We start from the raw sequence: 21,098 nt of genomic DNA, 5'->3' as shown, positions 1-21,098 counted from the left end.
GTGTATAGGGGGGGGGGGCTTTTCTCTTCCCTGCAACCTCTTTCCCACAGACGTTGCGAGCCCGCCTCTGCTTTATTATTTTCATGGCAAGTGCTCATTCGAGTTTCAATTTATGGTCCACCTTGCCAAACTTTCACAAAAACACTCGTCTAGCCAAAACCACTATCAATAATTTTCTCCACTCTTTATCTAAACCTAAACGTAGATTCTATGAACAAAACTTCTTTCTTAGATCTGCACACCTATGGAACTCTCTTCCGTTTGCCTGCTTTCCATCTGACTACAATTTGATTGTTTAAATCCAACGTAAACAAGTTCTTGATGAACCGTCCCCCAAAGTAATCCAATTTACAAAATTTCCATTACTTACGATTACTACGCTATAATCCCATTGACTAATGTAGACCCATTAACCCTTATCCTCGAGTGATTACCAGACCTTGATAAGTTGCGACTCCTATTTGTATTAAAAAAAAAAAAAAAAAAAAAAATGAAGATTTTTGTTCCTTAAAAGCGTTGGTTGAGTTTGAATAAAATAAAATATGTATTATATACGTTTGAAGCCAAAACAAGACATTTATTTTTTAAATTTATATTGAAATTCATAAATATATTTCAAAACAAAGCTTCATCTTCAGTATGTTTTTTGCCATGTGGTTGTTGGAGCAGATAATCAGCAAGTAAAAGTCTGTTTGTTGTTTTTACGGTAGTTTTTTTAAATCTTGGAACGGTGCGTTGGTCAGGCGGGATTCATGTTAACTACTTCTTAACAGACTTCTACTTGCTGATTCTCTGCTCCAACATGGCAAAAGAAAAAAAATACATACTGAAGATGAAGCTTTGCTTCAAAATAAATATATTTATAAATTTCAAACAATAAATGTCTGTTTATTTTGTAATGCGTTGTTTTGGCTTCAAACATATATAATACATATTTTATTTTATTGTCAAGGATGTGTTAATCCTTGTTTGTCATGGTGACTTGAAATAGCTTGTGTGCAGGTTATTAAGCTGAAACCCTTCTAGATCACTTTCCCCATATATTCTACCTTAAGCAAAAGAATGTTAGAAAAATCTAAAGATGCATGAACAAAATTTCTTCAAAAATCATTGAAATTGATGAGATTAAACATGAATTTGGCATAGCCAATTTTGTAGAACCCAATTGTATTTGTTAGAATAAACATTTGAAAACCTGTTTGAAGGTAAGTGGAAAATTTAACCTTGTTATTGCTCAGATTTCCACCGTCTCATTAAAGTTTGAAACCTGTCATGACTATTTTAATTCTTAGAATCTATATGTGCTACTCTGAATGAAATGTTTCTATACATCTTTTCAGTTATAATATGCATTCATATAAAATGATTTTCAATTATGTGAATGTTAGATAGCATGAATAGTGCATTTGGATAATTCTTACTGATTTTATTCAAATTAATATTCAAGCATGACTTAACCAGTTAATCATTATCACTTTTTTTTTTTTAATGCTTAGCAATTTTATGGATTGAACTTTGAATTACTGCCATACCCACCTTGTGCTTTAGATCTGACCTCCAGTGACTGTTTTCAGACCTCAAAAGAATGCTCCAGGAAAAGAGATTTAGCTCCAATGAAGTTATATTGAAAACTGAGACATATTTTGAGATTAAGACAGTTGTACAAAAGGATTGAATTGTGTTTGAATCAGTTTCCTAAGAATATACTGTTGATGAATAAAATCAAATTTTGCCTTTTAGAGTTGTTTATCAATTATACTGGAGACATTTTGAGTGATGTGTTAATCTAAGTTATTTAATCATGGTATATTTATTTTTATGTACTATAGTCATTGATGAGGTCCTTCAAGGCTAATAGTTAATGAGTGTCGGGCGAGACAAGATGATGGTGCAAATTGGGTAGAAATCAAGAGAACGGTTCAACAAGAACTTGTTTCCGATGAATTTGCTGATAACTGCTGTAATCAGCTGGAAGCAGCTCTGCCATTTTGTGTTCCACAGACTAGCAGTTGTGGGAAAAATGTTTTGCTCGTGAAATTTTATGTTTAGTTTTAGACAAAGATAGAGAGTAAGGGAAATTGCTGATAATGGTTGTAGTTAGCCAAGTGAATGCTGATTTTTTTTGGGGGGGGGGGGGGTCTTAGTGAAGCTCAATCGAGCACCTGCCATGGAAACTATAGTTTAGGACTTTATTTTAAAAAAAAAAAAAAAAAAATTCGGAATTACTTTGATTAAAGAATGTCAAATCTCTTATGTTTCGGAATTTTTAAGATGTTTGATAATTTGGATTGTCTATTGTTTTCATAGTTTTTATATTCACATTTTATCATGATTGCATAGTGTTAGATTAGTTTATATGGTTAATTGAACTAGCCTGGGTGTTTGGAGGTGTGCTGAGCAAAAAAAAAAAAAAAGTGGTAGTAGGCAGGCAGGGTCAAACCTGTACCGCGAAGGAGGAAAAGAATGTGAAAAAAAAAGTGACATCTTTGCCATTGCATCTATCGCCAAACTGGAAGTGGCAAAGGTTTAAATTAAGGCTAGTCAATCGAAAAGAAGGGATGATTTTCAAAAATATCGGTGAAAAAAGCAACCCCCTTCCTGTAAAGTGCCCAGTTGAAGGAATTAATGTTTTTAGCCAATTTTTCGATATTTGTCGTCTGAAGGGTCAAGCTTCAAAATGATACCGATATTGTGAAAATCTGTCGCCTGTCGAAAGTCATATATACATACAAACAGGTGAGATTTATATTATAGATTACATTATTCACACTATATTTCTCTTAATATTTTAGGTCTTCTTGATGTGTTTAAAAAGTGAAATAACTTAATTTTTATTTTTAGGCTTCAAGATGATTACCAGATTGTACGTAAACTTGGAAGAGGAAAATACAGCGAAGTTTTTGAAGCAATCAACATAACAAACAATGAAAAATGTGTTATAAAAGTATTAAAGGTATGGTTCATTTTGTTGGCAACATTTTTAGCTTTCCTCTACTAAATTGTTCTACTTGTATACCAAAAATATTGCTGTGAAAGAAAGCTTCAACACTTATTGTGAAGGAATGTTTGACCGGGAGAAGAGGTGGGGGTGATTCTTCTTAGAGTTCTGTTTACGTGCAAAAAAAAAGCTTTCTCAGTCTATTGTTTTAATTTCTTTTAATGGCCAGGTCGTGTGAGATTGTAGTAGTGATACGTTCTAAGAAAAAAAAAAAACAAAGTCTCTGAATAAACCTGAAGCATTCCTCAAGTACTTGCATAAGACTTGTACCAAAGACCCCCCCCCCCCTTATTCTCCTTCCTCAAAATGAGATAATTTAGTTGTGGATGAGCACTTGTCTAGGATCAAAGTGTCTATGCGGTAAAATGTTACTTTGCTAACACCTCAGCCTGGAGAAACCGTTACAAATATATCTTGCTTTAAAAAAACCTGTTTTTAGTTTTATGATACATGAAAAGGATTTAAATAGTTTTGCTGAATAGGCACAATTGTGTGCACTATATTATTGTTTTCCTCTTAGACATGAGAGGAACATTTTTTTTTTTTTTGCTGAATAAAGAAACCACTTTTCACCTTTTATAACATGAATAAACTGAAAATCTCTTCATCTAAAAAAAGATGGGGGGGGACAAAACCCTTAAAGGGGAACAAGGTGGGGGTTATTCAATAACAATTGAGTCCTGATTATCTTTAAAGTCAGTGGTACCAATCATTGTGCTACAATATTAAAGTTATGATATTTTCTCTTAACAGTATTTTATGCTATTTTATCAAGTTGGATTAATAGAGCTGTTGTGTAAAGAAGCTCAAAAACAATTTGAATTATGCAAATATCATTAGTGATTGAAAAGTTATGAGAATTTAAACTGTCAAAATTTATCTTTTGTTGGACATTTAATTTTTTTTTGAAAAGTGAAATAAAACGCAGACCTCACCATTTCCAGAAATTCACTCATTTTTCGATTTATTTTTTTAAGCTATTCTTAAGAAACTTATTCTTATGTACTCTTATGTAAAAAATGTGCTCTTGTTGATTATGCTGTTAGATTTTATGTATCTCTGCACTCATTAAGTCATGTATTTTAAGTTAGTGGCAGCATAATCTTCAGAACGGCATAGTTTTCATCAGAAAACTAGGCATAATAGGACTCTATGGACAAATTTATCTTAAGTTGACCTTTAACAACTAAATATTTTTGTTTGATAGCCAAACAGAAAAGTTACTAGCCAAACCCCCACATGATTTTTAGTATATTACAACTTCATTCTCTGAGGAGTATGTACATCATTTCTAAATATACAACAAATTTTATGTTGATACTCGAAGGTATAAACATTCTAATTTCTTCAGATGGTTTTTAAACAGCCTTTATTAAAAAAAAAGGTGTATATTGTTCTATTAAACTAATAATACACATGGACAGAAAAAACGCTTTGGATAATCAGATTTCAAGGTAGTTCTACTAAAATAGCCATATTTTTCAAACCAAAGCACTTCAAGTTTTCAAATTACTACTGTTTTGTTCGGAAATGAATATATTTTCAAATGAATTAATAAATATGAATGTACATTATATATTTTAAGAGTTTTAAGCAAATAAAGTGATAAAAATGTGAACGTCATAAAATGGCCTTTTCGGTAAGGTTTTGTAATGACCCTCCCTGATTTCTAAAGGCCTGTACCGTGATTGTATGAAGAATTTTTTCATGAAATTTGGGAAACAATCAGAAGAGGTGTTAATCTTAATACTGTCAAGTGTCCGAAATATTTTTGACCATTTCTTTTTTTTTTTTTTTTTTTTTTTTTTTTTTTTTTTTTGTGTTAAAAATAAGACTTTAATATGATGAGTATCGAACACTTTGAAAAAAAATTTCTTCGGATACCCACTAGTAAGTAAATCAATCTTTTTACAAAAATGAAGTAACTGTTCGTATTACAATCCACAGAGGTACAAAAAAGTTGTCAAAAACAAATTTTATCAAATGCAAGATAAGTTACTTTTCTATCTAACCGGATACTTTTTATTTATTTTTTTTAATGTAAAATGTTTATTCGGTTCAAAAAACAAGTAGTGTTGAGCAAGCGCTACCGAAGAACAAGAAAAGTAGCCGCAATGTCTCTTTACATTTTTGAAGTCTCAAAAATTTCAAAATAAGAAATGAAACAAAATGGTGAATGAAATCCACCCAATAAATGCTACCGTGACATTTATTGGGTGGATTTCATTCCCCATTTTGCTTTATTTCTTATTTTGAAGTGATTATCAAGACTTGAAAAATTCAAATAGAAGTTGTGAACATATTTTCTTTTCGGGTAGTGCCGCTGAATATTACCTACTTTTCGAATCGAATAAATATTTTACATTAAATAAAAACAGTAAAAACTTATTCAGTTAGGTAGAAAAGTAACTTATCTTGCTTAATGCTTTGCATAACATTTATTTGTTATATATACATTTTTATTTAGTAGTAATGATATTCCAAATTTAATCCATAACATTTTCAAAAGTCAATAATTATGAACCACTAAACAGTAAATATGAGTGAACGCTCTCTTTGAAAAAAAGCTCTCTTAACCTCACCTCTAACCCCAGTTATGAGTGGCAAGTCTCTTCCTAAAACGCTCTTTAACCCTAACAATAACACTAAGTTCGAGTGACAAAATACCTCTGTAAACCACATACAAGAGTCTAAAACAAACAAACAATAAATAGATCCTTCCTTAAAGAAAATGCACATGATTTATCTCCCATAAAAATTAACTGTCCTAAAATGCTAGAATGGCCTGGAAATGATGAATTATATAACATTAAATTTTTGTGAAACAAACCACCCCCACCCTAATATTGTTTTTGTTGGTTTTGTTTCTGTCAAGTCTTCAGTATGTTCACACATAATTTTCCTTAGCCCTACAATTAATTCAAAGTCCGAATGACAACCCTCCCCATATTCTCATTGCATAGAAATCCTCTTAGAACTATACATAATTTTAACAAAACAAAAAGCATACAGGATTTATCTCCCATAGAAAAAAAAAAACAGTTAACTGCCCTAAAACACTAGTGACCTGTAATAGGGAATTATTTTACATTAAATTCTAAAATAATTTGTTTACCTTTCATTAAAGTTTTTCATGGCATTTCATACGTAATTGCCTAAAAAGGTAGAATCACATTTTGGAGGTGGGTGATCAGAAGGGGTTGGGTGGGGTTAAACAGGTGTTAATCTACAATAATACCAAAGAAGTATTGCAATATATTCATTTTTAAATGGTCCTATGTTTAGATTCAAGTTTTTTGTACATAAAGCACATTACAATTCAACTTTGAGTTCTCCAACTTCTTTTCTGTTTATGGATACATGGCATTTTTAAGGAATTGCAGCATATTTATGCACATTTACTGCAGATTATTTGGAAATCATGAACTTTTGGATATTTTCAGTTGCATATTCTGATTCCTTGTACAAAAATACACTTATATGGTATTTCATTACTTAATCTTGTGTTTTAACAAAGATATGACATTTTTACTGAAAAAGTAGTGTAAAAAATGTGACGAAACGCATATGGTCTTAAAGAGGGGAAAATATCCAAACGTGTGAGGCACAAAAATAGTCATAACTTCCTTAATTTTAATCAGATTTTAAAAATTAAAAAAGATTCTTAGCTCATCAAGCTCTTTCTATGTATACCAATATTGAAATATTTTAAGCTATTTCAATTTTTTTCATGTGTATTGCTAATTAAACTTTTGTTGTTTAAATAATTTAACTTTGTTCGTTTTATTAATAAAAAAAAAAAAAGTTGAAAAGATATTTTTCTCTCAGTAATGAGCTTTGGAAGCTTGACTGTGAAAGAAATACAATCGCCAAAAGATAAGCATTTCATAATTTCTAGAAAAACTGCCCTCTCGATGGGTTCTACGCATGCGTCAGATGACGTCATGACCTGATTTACTTTAAATAGTTGAAAAACTGGAGTTTTTTGTACGTCGCGTTAGGTCAGTTGATTAGCGCGTTGGTTCATTATCTAAACCTTTTGGGTTCGAATCGTGGTGTGAGATGTCTTTTTTTTTTTCTTCTTTTTTTCAATTTTTTAAATTTAAATATTGAACCAGTGTTATTTAAGCCATTTTTCACGTAACGTTCGTTTTTCTGTTGTTTTTTTGTTTGTTTTTTTTTACTTCGCTTATCCACCCCCGACCACACACCCAAAAACACCCGGGTACCCACCGATTTTTTTTTAATTTTAATATCGAAACAGGCTTATTTAAGCCATTTTTCATGTGTTCGTTTTTTGTATTCATCGCTCGTTTGCCTTACGTTTTTTTTTTTTAGCCCCCCCCCCCCCAGCTTAAGTGTTAACTTTGTTTTCTTTTTTTACTTCGCTTATAACAAACAAACGTCGTCGTAACGCTCAACGACTTCCGGTCGCGCACCTGTCAATTTGGTTCTTAAATAAATTCAAACATCTTTCACTAACTCATTCTGGCTGGCCGATTTTATTTTCAAACTTCGCCTCAGGGCTTCCGGTTCGATCCCCCCCCCACACACACCTACAAACACCCGGGCAACGCCGGGTACCCCTGCTAGTGAAAATAATAAAGCAGAGACAGGCTTGCAACGCCTCTTCTGTGGGAAAGGTTGCAGCGAAAAGAAAAGTTTCCCCCACTAGGCTATGAAGTTTATTTTGAACTCTGTCATGGCAGGATAAGCTTGGTTTTAGCTGCCTTAAAATTAACCAGCCACCTGTTTCAATCCGCAACAAACCCAACCAACATAAAAATAGAATACATCACGAAACTCTTAAACGAAATTTAAAAATTTACTATAATTAAAAAAGACATGAGCTAAATTAATACTGAAGACGGTATCTACCCAAATAAAAACGAAAACATAACAGATAGTCCAACAAAAAACCCAACCAAAAATACACACAAAACCCCAAACCACGACTACTACTAGAGAAACAGTTACCCTCATGGAAATCAAAAAGACACCAAAAGCGATAAAATCATATCACCCAATAAAAAAATGTAATTCCCAAAAAGATTGATCTCTCTCAACATCTAAAATTATATCCAAAATCAACTTGAGTCCATGAAAGACCAGACACCTATGTCTATCCCTCCTCCCAAAAAACCCTTTAAACAGAAAAAGAAAAACAAAATACTACAATGGAGCTGTAAGGGAATAAATGCTATTTATCTTCAAGAGACTTTCCTAAAAAAACGTCAAAAAAAAACTAAAATCCCAACAATTCAACTGCATTAAAATTGCTAATCTCCACTATCAGACAAATTCAACACCCATCCAACTGCAGAAAACTTGAATTCTTTCAAAATATGCAGAGCCAAAGCACGACAAATAATTAAACAAGCTAAACGTTCCACACGAAAGAATTCATGTCCAAAATAAAAATTTCAAGCATCAACAATACAAAAGCAACCTACCCCAAAGAAATTGCCAATACATTTGCACAATACTTTGTACAAAACTTTTCAACTACGAACCACAGTAAAAAAAAATTTCAGAACTTGGAAAATAACGAAAAGATAAAATTAAACTTTCATTCCAAAAAGCAGAAAAATACAATTTGCTTTTTATTTTAGATGAATTACAGAACTCCCTTACTCAATCACATAACACCACAGTAGGACCAGACAACATACAGCCTCCAGATCCTTCCATGAAATACTTACTAAACATCCTGATCAAATCTGGGTTAGTGGAAAAGTACCCAATCTCTGAAAACGAGCAGACATTATCCCATATCCAAAACAGGAAAAGATTTATCAAACCTCTCTATAGATCCATCTGCCTAACCAGTTGTGTGCATAAACCCCATTCAGAATGGCTAATAACAGACTACCTTGGACTCTAGAAACCAACAACCTACTGACTTGCAAGCTGGTTACAGAAAAGGACAAAGCATGGTTGACCATTTAATCTTAGAAATGCTCACCAGAAATGTCTTCATCAAAAAAGAGCATTTAATTGCAATTTTCTTTTGGATTTTGAGAAGACATTTGATACCACATGATAATATGGCGTAATGTTAGAATTTAACAAATTTCGGACTCAAATTCCTATAAATTCCTACACATAATCTTCAACAAAAAGCATGTATAAATAGCAATACACATGAAAAAATTTGAATGGCTTAAAATATTTCAACATTGGTGTATATATATATATATATATATATATATATATATATATATATAGAAAGAGCTTGATAAGCTAAGAAAGAATCTTTTTAAAATCAAGGAAGTTATGACTATTTTTATGCCCTGCGTGTTTGGATATTTTCCCCTCTTTAAGACCATATGCATTTTGTCACATTTTTTGCACTACTTTTCAGTAAAAATGCTATATCTTTGTTAAAATACAAGACTAAGCAATGAAATTTTCCATAGAAGTGTATTTTTATACAAGGATTCTGAATATGCTATTGAAAATCTCCAGAAATGAATGGTTTCTAAATAATCTGCAGTAAATGCACATAAATATGCTGCGATTGCTTAAAAATGCCATGTATTCATTAAAAGAAAAGTTAAAGAACTGAAAGTTTAGTTGTAAGGCATTTTATGTGCCAAAAACTGAAATCGAAATCTAGGATTGGTTAAAAATGAATATATTGCCGTATTTCTTTGGTATTATTGTAGATTAATACCTTCTGTTATCCCTCCCCATCTGACCACCTCTCCAAAATATGTGATTCTACCTTTATAGACAATTGCATGTGAAAAACTTTAATAAAAGATAAACAAAAATTATTTTAAAATTTAATGTAAAATGATTTCTCACTTTGAATCATTTGAGCGTTTTAGGGCAGTTACCCCCCCCCTCTTTCCTATGGTAGATAAATCATGGGTGTTTTTTGTTTGTTTGTTTTCTAAAAGATGATTATGCGTGGTTTTAAGGTCTTTGTGCAATTATGAGAAGGTAGGAAGTGCCACTCTAACTTTGGGTTAATGCAAAGTTCTCTCTGATTCTCTCTCCTCTGATCTCGAACGCATGGTTCAGTGGGGGAAGATGTGGCTGGTTACCTTTAATGCATCCAAAACCAAACTCCTATCCTTACATCATCAACGCTCTGATCCCCATCTGGCATCAATTGTGATGGATGGCTCTTGTCTAGGTGAGGCCCCGTGTTTTGACAAGCTTCTGGGTTTGACCTTTACTCCTGATCTGAAATGGAACACGTACATCAAGTCTGTTGCCAAGGTCGCTGGAAAGATGGTGGGATCCTTCTAACACTCCAGAAGATATCTCACTACTAATGCAATTCTCTATCTATATAAAAGCCAAGTACGTCCAAGGATGGAATACTGTTGCCATATCTGGGCAGGAGCTGCTAAAAACAGCCTATCCTGCCTTGACAGAGTACAAAATAGACTTTGTGGCTTCGTGGGGGATGCCCCCTCCCCTTTTTTTTTTTTTTACATGGGTGTCACCACTTATCAAGGCCCAGAGGCTACTCGAGGATAAGGGTTAATAGGTATACATTAGTCATTGTGATTTTAGCATAGTAAACAGTGGGAATTTTGTAACTTGGATTACTTAGGGGGACGATTCAATTAGAACTTGTTCACATTGGACTTTTTTTTTTTTTTTTTTTCATAGGTATCAACACATTATCAAGGCCAAGAGGCCACTCAAGGATAAGGGTTAAAGAGTGTACAGTAGAAATTGGACAATATAATAATCATTAGTAATGAAAATTTGGTAAAGTTGATAACTTATATGGAACGGCTCATCAAGAACTTATTTACGTTAGACTTGAAGACAACCATATTGTAGTCAGCCGGAAAGCAGGAAAACGGAAGACAATTCCACAGGCGTGCAGTTCTAATAAAAAAGCTTTGTTCATGGAATCTACGTTTAGGTTTAGGCACAGATAAAGAGTGAGGGAAATTATTGATAGTGTTTACAGCTAGACGAGTGTTTCTTGTGAAAGTTTTGCGAGGGGGGGCCATAGATTGAAGCTCAGTCGAACACTTTCCATGAAAATAACGATACATCAGAGACAAACTCGCAACATCTCTTCTGTGAGATAGAGGTTGCAAGGAAGAGAAAAGGACATCTCCTACGAGGCTACGAAGTCTATTTTGAACTCTATCAAGGCAGAACAAGTCCTTTTTAGCAGCTCCTGCCCAGATGTGGCAACAGTATTCCATCCTTGGACGTACCTGGCTCTTATATAGATAGAGAATTGCATCAGCAGTGAGATATCTACTGGATCGATAGAAAGATCCCACCATTTTTCCAGCGGCCTTGGCAACAGATTTGATGTACGTGTTCCATTTAAGATCAGGAGTAATGGTCAAGCCCAGAAGCTTGTCAAAACTTGAGGCCTCCCCAAGACGAGAGCCATTCATTTCAATTGATGCCAGATGGGGATCAGAATGTTGATGTAAAGAGAGAAGCTTGGTTTTAGATGCATTAAAAGTAATCAGCCACTCCTTCCCCATTGTACTACATGCTCAAGATCAGAGGAGAGAGAATTGGAGAGAACTTGGTCGTTTACTGTCTTAGATGTGCTACCATAAATGGTAGTGTCGTCAGCATAAATGTCTACAAATGATGTAAGGATGTGATTTGGAAGATCATTAATGTAGATCAGGAAAAGAGTTGGGCCCAGGATGAACCCCTGAGAGACACCGGCATTAATACTGTGGGCTTCTGATTTTTGCCCCTCAACTACTACTCTTATGAACCTATCAGAAAGAAATGATTTAATAATTGAGAAGACATTTCCAGCTATACCATAGCTAGAGATTTTATGAAGTAAACCTTTATGCCATACCCTATCAAAGGCCTTAGATATGTCAAGAGCAATTGCCCTAGAAAGGTTGCCTCCGTCGAGATTTGCTAATCCTATGCAATATAACTGTAAGCACATCTGCTGTAGATCTAGCAGAACGGAAACCATATTGAGTGTCACTAAGAAGGTTATTTTTGTTGAGATGGTTGATTACTTCTCTATTTAACACAGATTCCAGCAACTTACTCATAACTCACAGGAGACTTATTGGCCTGTACTGAGAGGAGGATGAGCGATCACCTGAATTCTTAAATACAGGGCATACTGATGAAATTTTCCAGGGAGATGGGAAACTATTCTCCTTAAGACAACGTTTAAATAGTTTTGTAAGTATGGGCGCTAGTTCAGGTTGAAGTTTTTTGAGTACTATAATTGGAATACCGTCCGGGCCAGTTGCTTTACTGGAATCAAGGTTTTTGATTAGCTTGGCAACATCACGTACAGATATACGTATATCACATAGTGTCCTGCAACCTCTCTCCCACAGAAGAGACGTTGCGAGCCTATCCTTGTTTTATCATTATTTCCATGGCAGGTGCTCATCTGAACTCCAATCTCTGGTCCCCCCCTCGCCAATCTTTCACAAAAAACACCCGTCTAGCTGAATCCACTGTGAAAAATTTCCCCAACTCTATATCTGTGCCTAAATCAAAACGCAGATTCCATGAACAAAGCTTCTTTCTTAAAACTGCACGCCTGTGGAACTCTGTTCTGTCTGCCTGCTTCCCACCGGACTACAACTTGGATGTCTTCAAATCCAACGTTAACAAATTCCTAATGAACCGCCCCCTTAAGTAAACACTTCATCAAATCTCCACACTAACGTAATGTACTTGCAATAACCCTTATCCCTGAGTGGCTTCCAGGCCTTGATAAGTTGTGATCACTGTAAAAAAAAAAAAAAAAAAAAAAAAAAAGATAGAGCTAAGGAAAATTGTGTGAACATCCCGAAGACTTGATAGAAACAAAACAAAAACAATTTTAGAATTTAGAGTGGGGGTTGGTTTCACATAAATGTAAATTAATTCACCATTTCAAGACGATCCTAGCGTTTTAGGAAAGTTGACCAATTTATTTTTGGGGGGTGGGGGACTAACCATGTGCACTTTTCTTTAAACTTTTTTTTTTTCTTTTTTCCGTTTATGAGCTCACAGGAAGTTTGTTTAGTGGGGAGCTCTGCCACTTGTACTTAGCGTTATTGTTAAGGCTAAAGGTTTTAGGAGGCTTGCCACTCATACCTAGGATTAGACATAGAATTAAGCGAGTTTTTTATTTTTTTTTATTTTTTATTTTTTTTTTTTAAGACGGTGTTTGATACCCATTGTGAAACTTTACAAGAATTATGACAGACAAAAATAAATGTTATTTAAAAAAGTGATGTCCCTCTAACAGGAAACATGATGCTTGGAAAAATATCAAGTATTTAAATTCTATTTAAATATAAAAAAAGAAACCAGTTTTTGCTAAAGCTGGCAAATTGTTAAAAATTTTGAATTAATGTTTTTTTGATTTTTAATTACATTTCCTGTCTTTTTTTTTTTTTTTTTTTTTAACTGAGCACCTCCTACAAATATTTAAATATTGATTATTTATTTTTTTTTTTAATAATCGGTTAGATTAGTTTTTATTCGATAATTCACTGAAAATATTTTTTAAGGGACAAAAATTAGAAGTGTGTGTACCGTTCGTACACGTGAACCAAAGCATCATATTTCACATTTTCGCTTGTTAAAATATTTTAAAATTTACTACTACCCAATTTTTTAAAAATATTTGTATGGTTGATAACAAAATAGCTCTAACTAAACCTGTAAGAATTTTTTTTATAATCAGATTTTCAATTAAAAAAAAAAAAAAAAAAAAATCGATTTGGAATAAAAAAAAACAACAAAAACAAAACGTCTGTTTTATTCCATGTTATCGCTGCTGCTGAGTGCTACTATCACTAATACTACAGAAGTCTTGATTCAAATTCATAACGATTTTTTCGGATATTATGTTTTTAAATTGCTACGTACCACTAGAGAAAACACTGTTCAATCTTTTTAACGAATAAACATAGTAAAAAGATTGTTTTATTTAATAGTGAGTGTCCGGAGAAAATTTTTTTCAAAACTTTCAATACTCATAATTTTGAAATCTTTTTTAACACAACAAAAAACCGAGTGGCCAAATGAATTTTGGACACTCGAAATTATTAAAAATGACATCTCTTTTGGCTAAGTTCCAAATTTCATTAAAAAAATTCTTAACAGAAACATGGTACGAATGTTTAGAAATCCCGGGATCGGGGTCGTTACAAAATCTTACCGAAAATGCCGTTTTATGATGTTCACATTTTTATCACTTTATTTGCTTAAAAGTCTAAAATATATAATGTATGTTATTATTTACTAATTCATTTGAAAGTATATTTATTTCTGAACAAAACTGTGGTATTTTGAAGACTTAAAGTGCTTTGGTTTTTAGAATATGACTATTTTAGCAGAAACCCCTTGGAATCTGTGATAATCCAAAGCGTTTTAACGGCCATATGTATTGCTAGTATAAATTACCTCAGAACTAAATGTAACAAAACAATAGTTACCTATAAAAAAACTATAATTGACAATACAAACTGGAGAACAGACAGAATCCTACTAAAAATATACAGATCACTTATCAGATCAAAGCTGGGCTACACCACCTTCATCTGGATTTGCCAGAAAGTTTTTGGGAACAATTCATTTCCCAAGGACTCTGAATCGTTCTAGGAGTTTACAATACTTTACCAACAGTCTGTATGCAGAAGCCTTCGAATACCCAATCTTCTTTAGACAAGAAAAACTAACACTTTAATAATGTACTCGCAGTATTACCTGGCCTTGCTTGGGGGTTGCTTTTATGCGTATTTTGATCTGTATCTTTGGTAATTCCAATTTTTGTAATGCTAAAATTATTTTTGTAAATTTCGATTATATTACACCCTACTAATCAACAAAGCCCCCACATAGTGTATGCAACATGCCAGCAATGATCCAATTTCTTTGATTTGTCCCAATAACTATTCTTCCGGTTCAAAACCAACTACTTTGGCAAGGTTTTGGAGGCCATGATTTATTGAACCGTATGCGAAAGAAATCACAGGATCAACATCGACCATCTATTTGTAATAATTTATGTGGTTGTTGTTGTATAGTTTTACAATTAGTTGACTGTGTCAAAAAATTCCTTATCTTGTGTTACCGGGCATACTGCTTGTGCTTGGTTGTTGGGAGCCAATGTTTTGTTAAACCGACATATAAGAAACCTGAATCACATTTTTAACTAAACAATGTGTGTAGATTGTTTTGTAATTTCTTCAGGATCAGTTGCTTGTTCAATGGACATTCAAAAACGTAACCTAATTTACTTTTGCACTGTTAAAAAATGCATAAATTTTCAAGTTTTATAAAATTCTTTGCAGTTAATGAAAATAAATTAAGAAATTTATGTGCTGAGTTTGAACCTACAGACCACGTCATGCAAAAAAAAAACTATCAACTTACCCACAAAACTTTCACGGCCGTTCTATGATTGCTAAGCGACATGGAAAAATGGCTTCACCGATGATAGATAAATTAAAATAACGGTTTCGATTATTGGTTATTATGAGAGGTATTCTGAGACAAACCTTAACTAAGATCACTCCCAGACTTATACACTAAAGTTCTGTAAATTTTAAAGAAAATCTATTCAGCCATTTCAGAGTCTTTAAGGAACGAACTCACACACAGTTACATTTATATAATTGCAGAGATTAAACTCTACTCAAACCATAATAATCTCATTTACAACTATGCCTTCCACCCCAAATATTGAAACCTCTTGAACAAACAGAAGTATGCCATAAAAACCTATGGAACACATACTAGAAAATTGTCTAATAGACAAAACAATATCCACAAATTCAAATTTCCAGAAAACCTTCACAGGCTATTAAAACTAAGACTCCTCCTAAACTTGACAAAATATTCCAAATCTAATACTCTGCAATCTACAGGGTGGTCAAAAAGTCAGGTAACATGTTAAAGGTAGAAAAAACAATATGATCCATTATAATCTCTATTCGTTTAATATTATTTGTTTAAATATTTGAGTGTAATATATAAACTACCCCTCCTGATTTCTGGCTTTGGGGCTATGTAAAGGATAGCGTTTATGGCAAGAAGCCTGATACAATAGCGTCTTTAAAGTTATTTATTGAAGAGGAGATTGCGCGGATATCAGCTGACATGATTACACGTGTTACACAATCAGTGGTTAATCGCTTCCAGCGATTGATAGAAAGAAATGGACGACAATTAACAAAATAAACATATTTCATGTTTGTTTCATTTTATATTTCAATGTATGGTACTTAAATATACGTGTATTGCTAATATCGTTTTTCTTTAAAATGTTACCTGACTTTTTGACCACCCTGTAGACAATCTTAACATATTAGAACAATACCCAAACTGGGCACACATATACACAAATGGATCTAAAGACCTGAACAAGTTGGAAGTGCAGCCATGTCTAACAATACCACTCTAAAAAAAAAAAAAAAAAAAAAAAAAAAAATGCCTTCCAGACAACAGCCAAATTTTTAGTTCGGAAACCGCCATAGATATCACCCTTTAACCCAACTCAAACCAAGGCATAAATAATACTCTCAGACTCATCAGTTTTAATGCTGTTAAAAAACAAAAGCTTAAATAACCCCTTTGTCATCAATCTCTTACAAAAGATTAATTGTATCTCCTAAAACACCAAACTATCAAATAAAACCCAACCTCAAAGAAAAAACAGAAGACAAAATCTCTAATAGGAAGATGACAAGAAGAGAGGAAGTAGTAATAGCAAGATTCCAATTAGAACACAATTATCACACGCTCGTACCTACTAAAGGGCAAAGAAGCACCAATTTGTATACCATGTCAGGAACCTTATACCGTAAAACATCTATAATATAAATCTCACCTTTCTGTTTAAATGTATGTTTGTATATCTCGCAAAAACTTTCAACAGAGGCGATGGATTTTCACGAAATCAGTATCATTTTGAAGCCTGATCTTTCGGACGACAAATATCGAAGAATTGGCCAAAACCATTAATTCTTTCGCTCTCAACTGGGCACTTTTCTACAAAGAGGGGTCGTTTTTTTTTTTTTTTTTTTTTTCAGATATTTTCGAAAGTCATAGTCTCTTTTCGATTGTTTAGCCTTAATTTAAATGTAGGTCACTTCCGGTTTGGCGATTAGCGCAACAGCTAACGTGTCGCTTTTTTTTTTCTCTCTTTCCCCCTCTTCCTTCGCGGTACGGGTTCATGCCTGCCTACTGTTTTTTTTCTCCACATACCTCCAAACACCCAGGCAACGCCGGGCACCCAGGCTAGTATCTATTAAGTTGCAAAGATTTCCAACTCCAAAAAAAAATATTACCAAGAAAATGGTCTAAAAGACCTTTTCCACAAAGTAGACTCTAACAATCTCTTAGAGTTCTTAAAAGCAACAAAGCTATACTATAATTTGAAAAGGAAAACGCCCTTAAAACGCAACTAACACCTATCAAATTACAATAATCACACTAAAATTTCAGTATATATATATATATATATATATATATATATATATATATATCTCTGGACGCCCGGCATTGTTTGATCATACAATACTCTTAAATTTTGGGCTTAATGATGAATGCCCTGGAAAAAACAACTCTGATTAATGTTTAGTTTTAAAATATGCAAATGAAGAAATGATTTGGGACGATTTTTAAATGGTACGTTTTCTTATATTGTAAATTGAACTCCTTAATAAGAAAAAAATTAAAATAAAATGGTAAGGTACACCCAGGCTTAAGCATGATCATTCGATCTGTAGTTGGATGCTCCACTACTGAGCTATATCTCCAGATGACAATATCTGTTTTTTTTTGGGGGGGGGGGGTTCTTATCTCTATAAGAGAAAATCTTATTTTTAAGATCAGATTTGTTTCGATATATAAATTACTTTTGTGTGGAATTTACAAAAGATATGCTCAGCGGTTTCGGAAATTGAGGAAGGAACTCTTGCGCGCGCACACACACATACACACAGTGACTTTTATATAATAGAGATAAAATAAAGCATCAAATCAAAAAAGGGCACTCTGAATTAGGACCAAAAATAAAAATTGCCTCAGTCTAGATAGATTTTTGAAAATAAAAATTTGAACAAAAATTATATTTTTATTACTGAAAGTGTTTTCTGTTTTTTAAAAGATAATGATGCTATTATAGTGAAATTAAAGTTAATGCTCATTATTCTACTAATGACTTATTCAGCGATATATAAGGTTTTAAAAAAATTATTGCATTATTAAAAATTATGACATTACATAAAAATTATCTTAACTATTATTTATATAAACCTTGATGTATGTCTATATACCTTATCAACTTCAAAATATTTTTAGTTAACATTGATTGGTCATACAAAGTAGTACTAAAAACCTACATTACATTTTTTTTTTTTTTTTTTTTTTTTTTTTTTTACAAAGGCATCACCACATTATCAAGGCCCAGAGGCCACTCAAGGATAAGGGTTAAAGAGTGTACAGTAGAAGTTGGTCAATATAGTAATCATTAGTAATGAAAATTTGGTAAATTTAATAACTTATATGGAACGGCTCATCAAGAACTTATTTACTTTAGACTTGAACAAAACCATATTGTAGTCAGCCGGAAAGCAGGAAAACGGAAGACAATTCCACAGGCGTGCAGTTCTAAGAAAGAAGCTTTGTTCATGGAATCTACGTTTAGGTTTAGGCACAGATAAAGAGTGGGGGAAATTATTGATAGTGTTTACAGCTAGACGAGTGTTTCTTGTGAAAGTTTGGCGAGGGGGGACCATAGATTGAAGCTCAGTTGAACACTTTCCATGAAAATAACGATACATCAGAGACAAACTCGCAACATCTCTTCTGTGAGATAGAGGTTGCAAGGAGGAGAAAAGGACATCTCCTACGAGGCTACGAAGTCTATTTTGAACTCTATCAAGGCAGGACAAGTTCTTTCTAGCAGCTCCTGCCCAGATGTGGCAACAGTATTCCATCCTTGGACGTACCTGGCTCTTATATAGATAGAGAATAGCATCAGCAGTGAGATATCTACTGGATCGATAGAAAGATCCCACCATTTTTCCAGCGGCCTTGGCAACAGATTTGATATACGTGTTCCATTTAAGATCAGGAGTAATGGTCAAGCCCAGAAGCTTGTCAAAACTTGAGGCCTCCTGAAGACGAGAGCCATTCATTTCAATTGATGACAAATGTGGATTAGAATGTTGATGATGTAAAGAGAGAAGCTTGGTTTTAGATGCATTAAAAGTAACCAGCCACTCCTTTCCCCATTGTACTACGTGCTCAAGATCAGAGGAGAGAGAATTGGAGAGAACTTGGTCGTTTACTGTCTTAGATGTGGTACCATAAATGGTAGTGTCGTCAGCATAAATGTCTACAAATGATGTAAGGATATGATTTGGAAGATCATTAATGTAGATCAGGAAAAGAGTTGGGCCCAGGATGGATCCCTGAGGGACACCGGCATTAATATTGTGAGCTTCTGATTTTTGCCCCTCAACTACTACTCTTATGAATCTATCAGAAAGAAATGATTTAATAATTGAGAAGACTTTTCCAGCTATACCATAGCTAGCGATCTTATGAAGTAAACCTTTATGCCATACCCTATCAAAGGCTTTAGATATGTCAAGAGCAATTGCCCTAGAAAGATTGCCACCGTCGAGAGATTTGCTAATCCTATGCGATATAACTGTAAGGACATCTGCTGTAGATCTAGCAGAACGGAAACCATATTGAGTGTCACTAAGAAGGTTATTTTTGTTGAGATGTTTGATTACTTCTGTATTTAATACAGATTCTAGCAACTTACTCATGACGCACAGGAGACTTATTGGCCTGTACTGAGAGGGGGATGAGCGATCACCTGAATTCTTAAATACAGGGCATACTGATGAGATTTTCCAGGGAGATGGGAAACTATTCTCCTTAAGACAACGTTTAAACAGTTTTGTAAGTATGGGCGCTAGTTCAGGTTGAAGTTTTTTGAGTACTATAATTGGAATACCATCAGGGCCAGTTGCTTTACTGGAATCAAGATTTTTGATTAGCTTGGTAACATCACGTACAGATATACATATATCACATAGCGTGTTTTCTGATACAAGAGGAAATATTGGGGGTTGGCGGTCTTGGTCGCAAAGGGTAGAATTAGCTGCAAAGTTCTTGACAAAGTTTGGCTTTGTCTGATGCTGACGAGATTACCTCAGATCCATTGATAATAGTTGGGATGGAGCACACGCTTCTGTTCAGGATTCTGTTTGCTATTTGCCAAAACTGGTGGGAACCAAGCCGCTGCTCAGCTACTTTGGACTTAACAGATTGAGCATACAACTCTCTTGCGTTCCTTATTACTTTCTTACAATGGTTGCTGGCAGTCCTGAAAACGGCTTTAGTTTCCATACATCTATTACGTTTGAAGCAGTGGAAAAAGTGATTTCTGTGCGCAATGGCAGCAGTACATTCTGGAGAGAACCATGGCTGGCTGTTAGGTTTTTGCTGAAACTTTTTAGAGGGTATGAAATGGTCAATACCTACAATTAACCATTCAGTTAGGTCTAATACTATAGAGGACACATCCTTTTTAAACATGGAATGCAGAGGTAGATCAGATATAAATGTACGGAAGCTATCCCAGTCAGCCTTAGTGTATCGATATACTGTACGATGAAGAGGTACGTCTGGGGACTTATTACATTTCATTTTTATCTTAATTGATACAACAGAGTGGTCGGAAGATCCAAGAGGCGACAGAACAGAAACTGAACATAGTTCAGGGCAAGTTGTGAGAAAAAGGTCTAGTAGGCTCGCATACTGGCCGTCATTATCGGGCACACGGGTAGGTTCCTGAACAATCTGAGTGAGGTCATAGGCAATGGAGAAATCATGACAGAACCTCCCCTCATCATCGGTCTTGTTTGAGTGGGTCAACCATTCGACGTTGTGAACATTGAAGTCTCCACATACGTGAATGTTAGCTGAAGGATAAGTAGAAAGGACTTGGTCAATTTTCTCAGATATGCTTTGAAAGATAGTAACTCCGCTGTTGTGGGGGCGATAGAGAGTAAATATAAATGCAGTAGTGTGAGCTAAAGCAACCCGGAAGCACATATAAGGTAAGTTAGGATCTTCCCTGGAGATGTCCCTC

At 34.0% G+C, this 21,098-nt stretch overlaps 1 protein-coding gene across 1 annotated transcript in view; it reads left to right on the top strand.

Annotated features, from left to right (window-relative positions):
- The window catches only part of LOC145284542 (casein kinase II subunit alpha), a 128,018-nt gene that overhangs the window by 45,826 nt on the left and 61,094 nt on the right, over positions 1-21,098 (top strand). Inside the window, exon 2 of the mRNA XM_080133446.1 lies at positions 2,842-2,953. Coding sequence (XP_079989572.1) covers positions 2,842-2,953 — 112 coding nt within the window. The remainder of the gene's footprint in view (positions 1-2,841; positions 2,954-21,098) is intronic.

Source organism: Euprymna scolopes, chromosome 9 (assembly GCF_053919585.1).
Source record: "Euprymna scolopes isolate OS-2025 chromosome 9, ASM5391958v1, whole genome shotgun sequence".
Lineage (NCBI taxonomy): Eukaryota > Metazoa > Mollusca > Cephalopoda > Sepiida > Sepiolidae > Euprymna > Euprymna scolopes.
The sequence above is the reverse complement of the archived record's forward strand: the minus strand, read 5'-3'. Positions and strand labels throughout refer to the sequence as shown.